General features: G+C 64.6%; 1 protein-coding gene across 1 annotated transcript in view; it reads left to right on the top strand.

Moving 5' to 3' along the window:
• CLEC16A (C-type lectin domain containing 16A) overlaps window positions 1-12,307 on the top strand; it is a 117,669-nt gene that overhangs the window by 90,672 nt on the left and 14,690 nt on the right. Inside the window, exons 20-21 of the mRNA XM_056107411.1 lie at window positions 1,863-2,067; window positions 3,500-3,664. Of these exons, the coding sequence (XP_055963386.1) occupies window positions 1,863-2,067; window positions 3,500-3,664 (370 nt within the window). The remainder of the gene's footprint in view (window positions 1-1,862; window positions 2,068-3,499; window positions 3,665-12,307) is intronic.

Raw genomic sequence — 12,307 nt, 5'->3', positions numbered from 1 at the left:
CACATTTTCACGCAGAGACCCCATGCCAAGTGGGATCACCAGAACATGAGCTTTTTTTGGGGGGTGGTCATACCTCGTGATGCTCAGGGGTTCCTCCTGGCTCTGCACTCGGGAATCACTCCATTACTCCTGGCGGTGCTCGGGAGACCCTGTGGGGTGCTGGGAATCGAACTCGTGTTGCCCGGGTGCAAGGCAAAAACTCTGCCCTCTGCCCGCCCTAGCATGAGCTTTTTTTTTTTTTTTTTTTGCTTTTTGGGTCACACCCGGCGATGCAGAGGGGTTCCTCCTGGCTCTGCACTCAGGAGTTACTCCTGGCGGTGCTCGGGACCATATGGGATGCTGGGAATCGAACCCGGGTCGGCCGCGTGCAAGGCAAATGCCTTACCTGCTGTGCTATCTCTCCAGCCCTTATTTAAATTATTTTTTTTTTTTTTTGCTTTTTGAATCACACCCGGCGATGCACAGGGGTTCCTCCTAGCTCTGCACTCAGGAGTTACTCCTGGCGGTGCTCAGGGGACCCTATGGGATGCTGGGAGTCGAACCCGGGTTGGCCGCGTGCAAGACAAACGCCCCACCCGCTGTGCTATCTCTCCAGCTCCACATGAGTATTTTTGACTTTTTTTTTCCCTCCAGCCTCCCCGTCTCCTCCGGCTCAGGCCAGAAAGGTGCTGGTTCTCAGGGGCGCTCGCCTCCAGCCCTCAAGGGAGGCAGCCCCTCTGGGTGCAGCAGCTCTGCAGGCTGTCCCTGGCCAGACAGGAAGCCAAGGGATTAGATCTAAGATCGTGCCAGATGGCACCAGGAGTTTTGGCCCATTATCTCTTGATTCTTAGAATCAAGAATCATCGTTGGCGGGGGCAGGAGTGATCGTACATCGAGGAGGCTGTGTGCCTTGCACACGGCTGACCCGGGTTCGAGCCCCAGCATCCCAGGGGGTCTCTCCAAGCCTGCCAGAAGCAATTCCGGAGTGCCGAGCCAGGAGTAACCCCTGAACATCGCCGGGTGTGGCCCCCAAAACAACAAAGAATCTTTGGGGGTTGACTGTTGCCTTACCCCTGGCTTCTGTGAATTTTATTCTCCAGCTGACAAATGCTCCTGGGGTAGGCGTCAGGCCCCCACAGTCAGTGTCGGCTGCCCAGGGGGACTCCTTGCTTCCCACGCTCCTCCCTGTCTCCTGCTGGGGCTAGCCTGGCCGCCAGAGCCAGCGCACCGCGAGGGGCAGGCCACTTGCCCTCGCACACAACTGACCCAGGTGTGACTCCCGGAACCCCAGAGGGTCCCCCCCACGCCTGCCAGGAGTCACCCCTGAGCATCGCCGGGTGTGACCCCAAAACAAAACCAAGCAAAAACGTAGTTGAGGGGCCGGAGAGATAGCACAGCGGGTGGGGCGTTTGCCTTGCACACGGCCGACCCAGGTTCGATTCCCAGCATCCCATATGGTCCCCCGAGCACCGCCAGGAGTCATTCCTGAGTGCAGAGCCAGGAGGAACCCCTGAGCATTGCCGGGTGTGACTCAAAAAGCAAAAAAAAATAAAATAATTTAAATAAGGGCTGGAGAGATAGCACAGCGGGTAGGGCGTTTGCCTTGCACGCGGCCGACCCAGGTTCGATTCCCAGCATCCCATATGGTCCCCTGAGCACCGCCAGGGATAATTCCTGAGTGCAGAGCCAGGAGGAAACCCTGTGCATCGCCAGGTGTGACCCAAAAAGCAAAAAAAAAAAAAAAAAGTAGTTGAATCTGGTAGTGGTGGGGGTTGGTGTGACCTGTTTTCCTAAGACCGGACATGGACATGCGTCCCCCCACTTCCAAGCAGCCCCCTCCTCCTGAGCCCGCCGGACACGCTCCCGCCTTCTGCCTCCCGCAGGACATGCAGGTGACGGGCGTGGAGGACGACAGCCGGGCCCTGAACATCACCATCCATAAGCCGGCCTCCAGCCCGCACTCCCGGCCCTTCCCCATCCTGCAGGCCACCTTTGTCTTCTCCGACCACATCCGCTGCATCATCGCCAAGCAGCGCCTGGCCAAGGGCCGCATCCAGGCGCGCCGCATGAAGATGCAGAGGATCGCGGGTGAGTGAGTGGGTGGGGTCCCCCGTGGGGGCCGGCTCCGAGGGCCCCCACACCTCCACTTTGGCCCGGGCCAACGCGGGCAGCAGGGCGAGTGCCCGCCCGGAGTATCCCTCTCCTGGAGAGAGCGGCCGGGAGGCAGGGCAGGGCCGACGCTTCTGAGAGGCAGCACAGCGTGGGGGCCACAGAGCCGCACAGGCGGACACGTGTCCACCCCTTCGCCAGACGTCAGGAGGGCCTGTTCCGTCCCACTGCACATGGGCGTGTCCAGTAAGGGGCTGCCACGTTGACCTTCCTGCCCCAGCTCGCCCCTCCCCGGGGCCACCCAGCTGGACTCTGAGGCATGGGGGTCGCTGGGCAGTTCGCAGGAAGCCCCCCGCGTTGCCCCGGGCCAGGAGGATCCACTTCCTGAGAAGCAGTGTCTCAGAGGTGCGGGGGCCAGAGAGGTCGCACAGTGGGTAGGACATTGGCCGGGCACTCGGGTGACCCGGGTTCAGTCCCCAACACCCCGTGTGGTCCCTGAGCACCGCCGGATCCTTGTGGCCTGAGTACCATGGACCAGGCTGAGGGGGGTGGGGACGAGTCCCATCTTGGGCAGCTCGGGGACAGCTGGTCATGAGCCCCCGCTGGGCCACGCCTGCATGTCGGTGACGGTTTCATTCTGTCTCCTGCCCACCGCCCAAGGCCCGCTCATCACTCGCTCGCCTGAAACTTGGCCTGCAGAATCATTACAGAAGCGGCTTGTAATGTGCAAAGTGACGTAAATCATTCAGTTCTTTCCCCGAAGATTTATTTTCGGAGGGTTTTTTTTTTTTTCTTTTTTTAACGCCAGGCGATTCCTCGCTGCTGGCGCGAAGGCTGAATATTTCATTGGAAAATTGAGAATCGTGCTGTCAAGTGGCTGCGGGAACGAGTGGCTTGGGTGTCTCTTAAATTGATTTTAAAAGCCCCTCCAAGTCGCTCTGTCATGAGATGTTTTTTGTGTGTGTGCGGGTGGACGGGAAGGTCGAGGGGGTGGGGGCAGGGGGAGGGTGTCTGCACGCCCTGCGCGTGTGCGGGGTCCCACACGCCCTTCCTGGGCGAGTCTCTCTGTGAATCTGAGGGGCTGGGCAGCCCCCCCGCCTCCCCCTGGGCCTTGGGATCTGGTGTGTCGTATGTGGAAGCCAAGACTCTGAGAAGGGGCTGGCCCCCACCTGCTCCCGAGATCCCCCGGCAGCAGTGCTCATCTGAGCCCCGGGCGGGATCTCGGGAGTTTCACTGGGGTCCCCAGCTGCCTCTGTGGCGTGTCCCAGGCAGCGTGCCCGTGAGGGTCAGGCCGTGGCCATGGGGACCTCAGCCACTCCCATGGGTCTGGTGCCACGTGCCACGTCCTGCGGGTCTGGTGGCCTGTGCCATGCCACGCGGGAGCAGCTACCACAGTGTTGTTTGACCGCAGCCCTCCTGGACCTCCCGATCCAGCCCGCCACGGAAGTCCTGGGCTTCGGACTCGGCTCCTCGTCCTCGTCGCACCTGCCTTTCCGCTTCTATGACCAGAGCCGCCGGGGCAGCAGCGACCCCACCGTCCAGCGCTCGGTGTTTGCGTCTGTGGACAAGGTACCAGGTAAGCCCCCGGCCCGCACACGCTCCCAGCGGCAGGCGAGCACCTGGGCTGCCTCCTGCAGGCAGGGGGCCCCGCGCGAGCATCTCCCTGCTCCGAGGCCGCCTTGCACAGAGCCCCCTGAAGCCCCCCTACCCACCCCTGTTCTTAGAATCCCGCTGCGCCCCGAGGGAGGCGCGTCGCAGCCCCAGAAAGAAACCTTTGGTGTCGTGCCGCCTGGGTTCGGTTTTCCAGAGGCTTGTTGGGGGTGTGGGAGCGTTTTCTCAGAAGGGAGACTCAGAAACTTCTTGGAAATTTCTTGGAAATAGTAAGATCATCAGTAATGTGGTTGTGGGGAGAGCGATTTCCTCCGATTTCCTCCTCCCTGTGAACTGACTGGAAAGCGCGCGTGTGTGTGGTTCCTCAAGGAGGCCCGGGAGAGGTGCGGCCTCGGGGTCCCGGGCAGCGGCCGCGCCCCCACCGAGGCTCCTCCCGGCTCCTCCAGTTCCCAGGGAGAAGCCGGACAGGAAAGTCGGATGCCTCGAGGAGGGAGGCAGGCGCCCGGCCCTGGACCAGCCTTCCCCTGGGTGACGAGACTCAGGAAAGCCCCCGCTGACCCGTCCAGCCTCACCGTCTCTTGGCACTTGACGCGGCTGTGGTGGGAAGCAGGCCCCCACCCCCTGCCCCGCGGTCACTCAAGCTGCCTGGTTTGTTTTAGAAACACACGGACTGAGGCGTGTGGCTTAAAACCCCAGTGGGCGGGGGAGGGGGCCGGAGCAGTGGTCCAGCTGGGAGGGCCCTGGCCCCCGCACACAGGGAACCAGGACTTGATCCCCAGCATCCCGTAGGGGCTCCCGGACCCCACCCCGAGTCAGCCTTGAGCACCTCCGGGTGTGGCCCCAGAACGAAACAAAGAAGCCCAGGTGGGGGGATGGAGAGCCGGGAAGTGCCCGCCTTGCACATGGCCGACCCCGGCCCCATCCCCCCTACCGCAGGGTCCCCGGGCACCCACTGGTGCAGGTCTGCAGGCTGCTGTGTGCCTCAGAGTGACCTGGGGGTGCAGAGAGGGGGAGAGGGAAGGGGAGGGTGGCCGTGTGCCCCGAGGCCATGTGGCGAGGGACTTGGACCCGCGTGTGCGTGAGGCCGCAGCCTGCTCGGGCCTGGGTCTCCAGGGCATCGCCTCCGCCGTGTCCTTCCAGAAGGGTCTGTCCGTGTGGCGCGCGGGCTGCGGCGTGTCTGTGTCCACCCTCCCCGGGCCGCCCCGGCCTCTCCGCACCCCGACCTTGCCCTTGGCCTCGTGCCCAGGACCCGTGAGATGCTCCGGCAGGCCCCTCCGTTCAAACGCTCACCCCTGGGGCTGGAGCCGTAGTCCAGCCAGGAGGGCTCTTGCCTTGCCTGCAGCCCCCCTGGGTTCCCCTCCAGCATCCATTACGGTCCCCACCCCCGACCACCACCCAGAGCCAGGAGTAGCCCCCGAGATCGGCGGGTGTGAACCACAAATACTCAAAAAAACGAAAACCTCGTCTGCGAGGCGAGGCGCCTGGGAAAACCGGGCTTGTGGTCTCGCTAGCCAAGGCCGGCCCAGTAGGCTTGTCTCCAGGGCTGCGGGAGCGTAGGGGTTAAGGTGCCGAGCCAGGGGGGAGGGGGCGGCTTCTGCTCCAGGCTCGGCCCTTTCTGGCACCCGGTGTGTAAATAAACCCGGCTGGGCTGCGGATGTCACATTCCTCCCACACGCATGCTCCTTCTATGTTGGCGCTTTCTAGGGACTTCTCCGCGGTGCAGCCTGGGGGGCGGGGCAGGGACCCTCAGGACAGCGGGCAGGGAGGGCGGCACAGTGGGCGGCGAGGCCGGGCCTGCTGGGAGCTGGCCGGGAGCCGGGCAGCCGCCCTTGGCGGGGCCTCCCCCCTGACCACCCCTGCAAGTACCCCCCCACCATGGCACATATATCTCACGGAGGCCTCTGCCCTCCCACCTCGGCCGAGGGGCCACCTCGAGGGTCTCAGCCAGGGGAGAGGGTTGGGGGCCTCCTGCCCTCTCGCTCCCTGCCCCCGCTGGACCCCCAGACGACTCCCCGCCCCAAGCCCCGGGCCGTGGGTCCCTCCCTGCCGCCCAGCCAGGAGGATCTTTCTAGGACACCCAGCAGAGCTGGGTGCGACGTGTCCCCCCAGGCCCCCGGCTCCTCCCGCTGCCCCTCGGTTGATGGCATGCAGACCCCGCAGCCACACCTGCTCTGCCCCTGCCCCCCCAAGACGGGCCTCCCAGTCCCCCTCCCCGCGTCCTCTAGATCACATCTGCGGAAGCTTCTGGCAGCAGACGCGCGCTTCTCCTGGTCGTTCATTCAAGGGGCCGGGACGCCCGCTCCCTGCACGCAAATGCCGAAGCCGCTCGGGGTGGGGGAAGGGGCTCTGCGTCCCCACCCATGTCCCCCCCGCCCGTGTCCCTGCCCGCCCCCGCGCGGGACCCCAGGCTGCCCATCCACTCTGCACCCAGCCCTGTGGTCGCGTGGCCTCCGGAGGTCCGTCCACACTCCCAGGACAGCCGACAGACAAGGGAAACACCCTTGTGATCGCGTCCACTCTGGACGCCCCCGGGGTTCCCCAGAGCCCCCTTTGAGAACCCCCCTGCCCTTCCTCCCGACCGTCATTCCCGCCACTGGAGAACTGCAGGGAAGCAGGGCAGGTCCGTCTGTCCCCTTGTTCCCGTCTTGGGGCCCAGACCCGCCCCCCCCCAGCGAGCGGAGAGACGCTGGCACCTTCCCGCATCTGAGCACCAGGCAGACCAGAGGATCCCCTGGGGGCCAGGGCAGGGGACTCGCTCTGTGGGGCCACGAGGCAGGTCGCCCCTCACAGGAGGACTTAGGGCCCCCCAGGCCGGGAGGCACAGAGTGAAGACAGGTGGGGGGACACTCACGCACTCTCCTGATGGTCGCCAGTGACCTGAGCCGAGGTGTGGGCACGGCCCCGCCCCTCTTTTCTGCTGTCTCACGGGCCCCCACGGTGTAGGACCGGCCCTTCCCAGCCTGCCTGATCCATGAGACACCCCCCACGTGTGCACCTCACTGGCTGCTGTCACCCTTGGCCCCGGCCGTTCGGGGGAGGGGCCACCTCATGTGGTCCAGAGCCCTGCCCGGCTCCACTCCCTGGGTGGAGTTTATTTGTTCACCAGGGGAAATTCGGGAAGCTGAGAGCAAAGTGTTCAGCAGGGGCCGCCCAGTGGCATTGGCGTCCCTGCGTCCACAGCCTGCTACCACCGGGCCTCTCCCGGTTCCAGCATGTTCTCGCCGTCAGATGGCCGCGTGCCCTCTCCCCGTGGCTGGGTTTCCTTACTCTGACGGCGCCTGTGGCTTGCCGGGCACGTGGCCTTCTGCGTCTGGCTCCCGTGGCGGGCCCCCCCCCACCCCCGAGCACCGCCCGTTCCCAGGCGTCTGGCGCTGGCCCCCCGCGTGGGCTCCCTTTGTCTGCCCAGGCGGCCTCGGTGGCCCAGAGCACCGCCGAGCTGTCCGGTGGCCAGGCGGCAGGTGACCAGGGAGAGGCCCCTGGCCCGCAGCTGACATCCAGGAGGAAACGAAGGATGAGAGAGAAGAGGATGTTCCCACTTCTCAGAGACGTTCTGGGTCCCCCCCGGGCGTTCATTCGGCTGGTGGCCAAGGCAGCCCTTTCCTGTTTCCGAAGCTAAGACTGCAGCTCACTCCCTCCGCCCGGCTCCCGAGGCCAAACGCTGCCCCTTGGGCCAGAGCTCTAGGGAAGTGGGTTCAATCCCTGGCACCCCACATGGTCCCCTGAGCACCCCCCCCTCCCCCAGCGATCCCCAAGCACAGAGCCAGGACTGATCCCAGAGCTCTGCCAAAATAAGTAAGACACTGTTGTGGGGTGGGTTTTTTTTTTTTTTCATTTAATTTGATTTTTTGGCTTTTTGGATCACAATCGGCAATGCTCAGGGGTTCCTCCTGACCCTGCACTCAGGAATGACTCCTGGTGGTGCTCAGGGGACCCTATGGGATGCCGGGAATCGTACCCGGTCAGCTCCGTGCAAGGCAAACGCCCTCCCCTCTGCACTATCACTCTGGCCCCAGACACAGTTCCTTGTGCAGGTCCCTGGGAAGGTGCAGTCCCCGGCTTTCAGCACATTGGGACAGGGTTCAGGGAGCCCAGCCCCGACCCGCCTCCTGCTGGGTCCTCATTGGCTCTTTCCGCCACCTCCCCCCCCCGGCCAGACCCATCAGCCCCCGCAGCCATCCCGGACACGGGCTTGACACTTCTGGGTTGAACTCTCCTATTCCGATTCTGGAGATAACGGCCTCCCCGTGCCGCCACAGGAGACCCTGTTGGTCTGGGGCCAGGGCATCGCCGGGCCCCGCCCCTGGGCACGTTCCAGCCGGAGAAGAATCTATTTCTGGACGCCTGCACTGAAGTGGGACCAGAAAAGTGAACTGTTCCCGGGCGCCTTCCTGCAGCCGCGCCGGGAGCCCGGGGGCCGGGAGCCAGCCACTGCTCACGGGGCCTCAGCCCTGCCCCCCAGCCCCCAGCCCAGTGTCCACGCCAGGCTCCCCGTCTCCAGCCCTTGGGGCAGAAGGAAGCCGGCACTGTTCTCCCTGTCGGCAGACGCAGCTCCGGGCGCTGGGGTGCGTTCCCGGGTTGCGACCTCACCCCCCAGCACAGCCGGCTCCAGGCCCCACAGTGCACGGAGCCTAGAACCAGGCCGGGAACCATCAGGCCCATTTCTTCAGGGACACCCAGGCTGTGGCCCCGACTCAGGCCCTGATGGACGAAGGAATCCTGAGGATGCTTCTTCTCACGGAGCGACTCTGGGCCCACCCCAGAAACACACCCATGTCCGCCCTCGCTTCGGGGGAGCCCTCTTGGCAAGACGGGTGCCCTCACACGGGGCCACCGTGCCCGGCCTGGCCCCCGGGAGAGGGAGGAGGTCTCAGTTCCTGAGAAGTGCGTGTCCCTCACCTACCGCCCGGACCCACCTTGGCGGGACACCGCCCACCACCCCACCCCGGGGCCCAGGCCTCACCCTGGCCTGGGACAGCGGCCACCAGGGCCGCCTGCCCCCAACTTTCCCAGACCGCTCCGTGTCCATCAGTCACTCGCTTGGACATCTGGGTGAAACTGCTCTGTGGGCGGGCCAGAGAGGCAGCACAGCTGGGAGGGCGTTTGCCTTGCACGCCGCTGACGCGGGTTCGATCCCTGCCATCCCATGTGGTCCCCCGAGCACCACAAGGAGTAATTCCCGAGTGCAGAGCCAGGAGGAACCCTGGAGCACCGCCAGGTGTGGCCCTGAAACAGCCACAGCCAACACACAGCTACCCGCTGCCCGCCGTGAGCCCGTTGCCCCCGCGGCTTCTGTCCCCAGGCGAGCAGGGCAGCGTGTTTTCCTGGGGCAGACTTGCCCAGGGGGTGGGTGGGAGCGCCCGCCCGCCCGCCACCCACCTGCACCAGCTCCTTCCGACACTTTCCCCTCGGACGGTCTTATCTGCCGGCGCATGTCGGGCACCGCCGTGGCCCTGCCGCTCTTTGTAGTGGCCCCTGGGTGCGGCAGCCGGGCCCTGCATGGGTGCAGGGTCCACACACTGCCCCCGCCGCACCCTCACAGGCCTTCAGGGTGGCCGGGCCCGGAGGAGCTGCCACACACAGGGCACGGCCCCGGCCTCGCCTCCTCACCCCTGACCTTGCCCCGAGCTCCAGCACGGGCCGCCCTGCACCCTCTGCCTCTGGCCGCAATGGATCCTGAACTCGGGGCAGCCTTGGCAGAAGCGTGGACTTGCGGGGGGGAATGCTTTATTCTTTTAGAGGTGCTGGGGGTCCCGTCTACTGCTCACCACCCCCAAAGGCAGCGTGCAGGGGACACGGTGCCAGGGGAGAGACCTGGCATCCTCTGTTCTTCCTGTGGGTTGCACCGGTCAGCATTGCCCGGGAGATGCCCAGGGGTTAGCCGCTCCCACCCTGGGTGCCCTGAGACCCTTGCAGGGAACTGACCGGTTCTTAAAGGGCCAGAGAGAGCGGTGAAGCTTTGCAGCCTCTGATGGGTGCCAGGACAGCGTGCGTGTGTGTGTGTGTGTGTGTGAGAGAGAGAGAGAGAGAGAGGGAGAGAGGGAAAAAGAAAAGGAGGGAGGGAGGGAGACGGAGAGAGAGGAGAGAGAGAGAGAGAGAGAGAGGGAGAGAGGGAAAAAGAAAAGGAGGGAGGGAGGGAGACGGAGAGAGAGAGAGAGGGAGAGAGGGAAAAAGAAAAGGAGGGAGGGAGGGAGACAGGGAGAGAGAGAGAGAGAGAGAGAGAGAGAGAGAGAGAGAGAGTTTCCTGCTGAATGTCGAATGTCGGGCTCCTGGTGCATCACCTGGCGATAGATGCATGATACTTGGAAAGGGAGGAAGGGAGGGACGAGTAAACGTATGGCTGAGGGGTGAGTAATGTGTGGATGGTCGTTGAGGAGGGAGTCCGTGGGTGGATGGATGTGGATGATGAGTGATGGGTGGATGGATGGATGGGTGGACGGACGGACGCATGGACGGGTGAGGGACAGAGGATGGCGGGTTGGTTGGTGGAGCCAGCGACCCTTCTGGTGCCCCTTAGTGTGCTTGGCACTGGTCACTCTGGACTCAGGGGTGGGCCCTTTCGGCTCTCGGGCATTGGGCCCCAGGGACTGTCCAGAGCTGCCACCGTGAGGGGACCCTGAAGAAAACCTGTGTCCCCGACCCCCTCACTCTGGAGCTGGGGGCGTGGACCAGAGAGGGACCCACAGGGCAGTGAGTCCAGGGAGGGTCTGAAGAGGAGGTGCCCGCTGCGGCCAGGGAGGCAGGACACTGGCCAGCCAGTGGCCACACAGCCAGCAGATCCAGGCAGCCCTGATTCCCTGGGAAGGAGGCCCCAGCCGCCCGGGACCCTGCAGCCCTCGACCGGACTCACAATCCCCCTCGCTGCCCCTCTGGGTCCCGGCGGCCCAAGGTCCCGGTTTCCCGGAAGGTGCCAGGCTTCTTTCTCCCGGGTTCCCACCACACCCCTCCTGTCAGCAGGACGCGGCGAGGTGGAATTTGACCCTGCACATCCTTCTGATGAATTCGGCTGGGAGGGAAAGTTCTTGGGCTCGAGCCTGATGAGAAGAATGAGGTGATTTATGACCCAGGCAGGGGCGGCCAGCTCAAAGTGTGGCTGGGCAGTTCCGCGTGAATCCAGGGGAAAGTGTGGGAGTCGGCCCTGGGTTGCAGTCAGGGCCAGCCGTGGCGGGTGTGTGGGTGTGGGTCTGGGTGTGGGTGTATGTGCACATATGTATGTGTGGTTGTGCGTGTGTGCCTGCATATGCATGCCTGTGTGCGTGCATGTGTGCGTGCATGTGTGTGTGCATGCTCGCGTGTGCACGTGTGATCCTGCAGCCCCTGTCTTGCAGGCTGTGCCGCTCCAAACACTTGGCTCTCCTGAGCTGGCCCCTTCCAGTGCGGGTATCAGTCCACGGGCCCTGAGTGTGCTGGGCTGCCTCGGGCCGTCACCTCCAGAGACCAGATCGCTTTCTTCACGTGCGCCCGCCCCGCTTTGGTTGTCAAAGAATCCAATTCATGCCGCGTTTTCCTGGAAGGCAGCCCAATGGGAAGAAGGGCCCCTGGGTGCGGCAGGCGCGTCCCCAGGCCACGTGGAGGCTGGGAGGTGGCCCGGCCCCCCCGGACGTCAGCCAACTGGCCTTTTTCCCTTTTCTCTGGACTCTGAAGACAGGATGCTGTTCTCGCTAGTAAAATAGGCTCCTGTTCCCCCTGCCTTTCCTGTAAACTCTGCGATCTGTTTGCCCTTCGTTCCCTTCCAGAAACCTCTGTGGATTGTGGTCTGACCTCAGAGACAGGACTTTGGGGAAGGGCAGGTCCTGGGCTCTGCACGCTCGGGGCACAGTGCGGGCCTGCGAGGCAAGTGGCAGGGGCTGTGTGCATCCCTGCTGGGGCCGGGGGGGGGGGTGGACGGTGGCGCCTGGTGGTGCCCACTCAGGGCCGGCCTCAGTGCCCATCACACCCACCCTGGTTGGCTGGTGGTGGCTGCGGGCCAGCTTGGCTCCTGGGCTCCCACACTCCTTGGGCGAGGAGGCGTGTGTTGCTGTCTTGTGCCCAGGAAAATCCAGGCCTATCTGAACCCCCCAGCAGTTGGCTCCAGCCCCCACCCGGGACAGCGGGGGGCATAGCGCTCCAGCTGCATGGACGGCAGCTCCTGGAGGAGACCCCCCCGGGGGCTAACTGGCGGGGGTGCGGGGATGCCCCACGTTGCCCACCCCCGAGGCTGCATCTGGGGGCAGGGCACGCGCGCTGCAAAGACACACTTAACTGGCATGGTCATTTATTACTCGGGAGAGGGAAGAGAGTGGAACAGCGTTTCCTGGAAAGGGACAGGAGTTCGATATGATAAACTCCCGAAAAGCCATCAAAGGCCAGAGGGGGCAGAGCCGTCAGGGACAGCGGGACCCGGGAGACGTTGAGTCAAACTGGCGGTGGCGGGGGTGAGAGGCGCCAAGGGGCTCCTTGAGCTCGTGGCAGCCGGAGTTGGGGGGGGGGCAGAACCGTCCCCTGGGCCCCCCTCAAGGTCCCCGAGCCTGAGGGTGAGCTGGCCCCGAGGAAGGGGGATGGGAGGGGGTGGGGGTCCCCGTGACGGCTCGCCGTGTGCTCTCACGGGGCGGAGCATTGACACACGTGTAGG

This window comes from Sorex fumeus, unplaced genomic scaffold (assembly GCF_029834395.1).
Source record: "Sorex fumeus unplaced genomic scaffold, SorFum_2.1 ptg000165l, whole genome shotgun sequence".
Lineage (NCBI taxonomy): Eukaryota > Metazoa > Chordata > Mammalia > Eulipotyphla > Soricidae > Sorex > Sorex fumeus.
The sequence above is the reverse complement of the archived record's forward strand: the minus strand, read 5'-3'. Positions and strand labels throughout refer to the sequence as shown.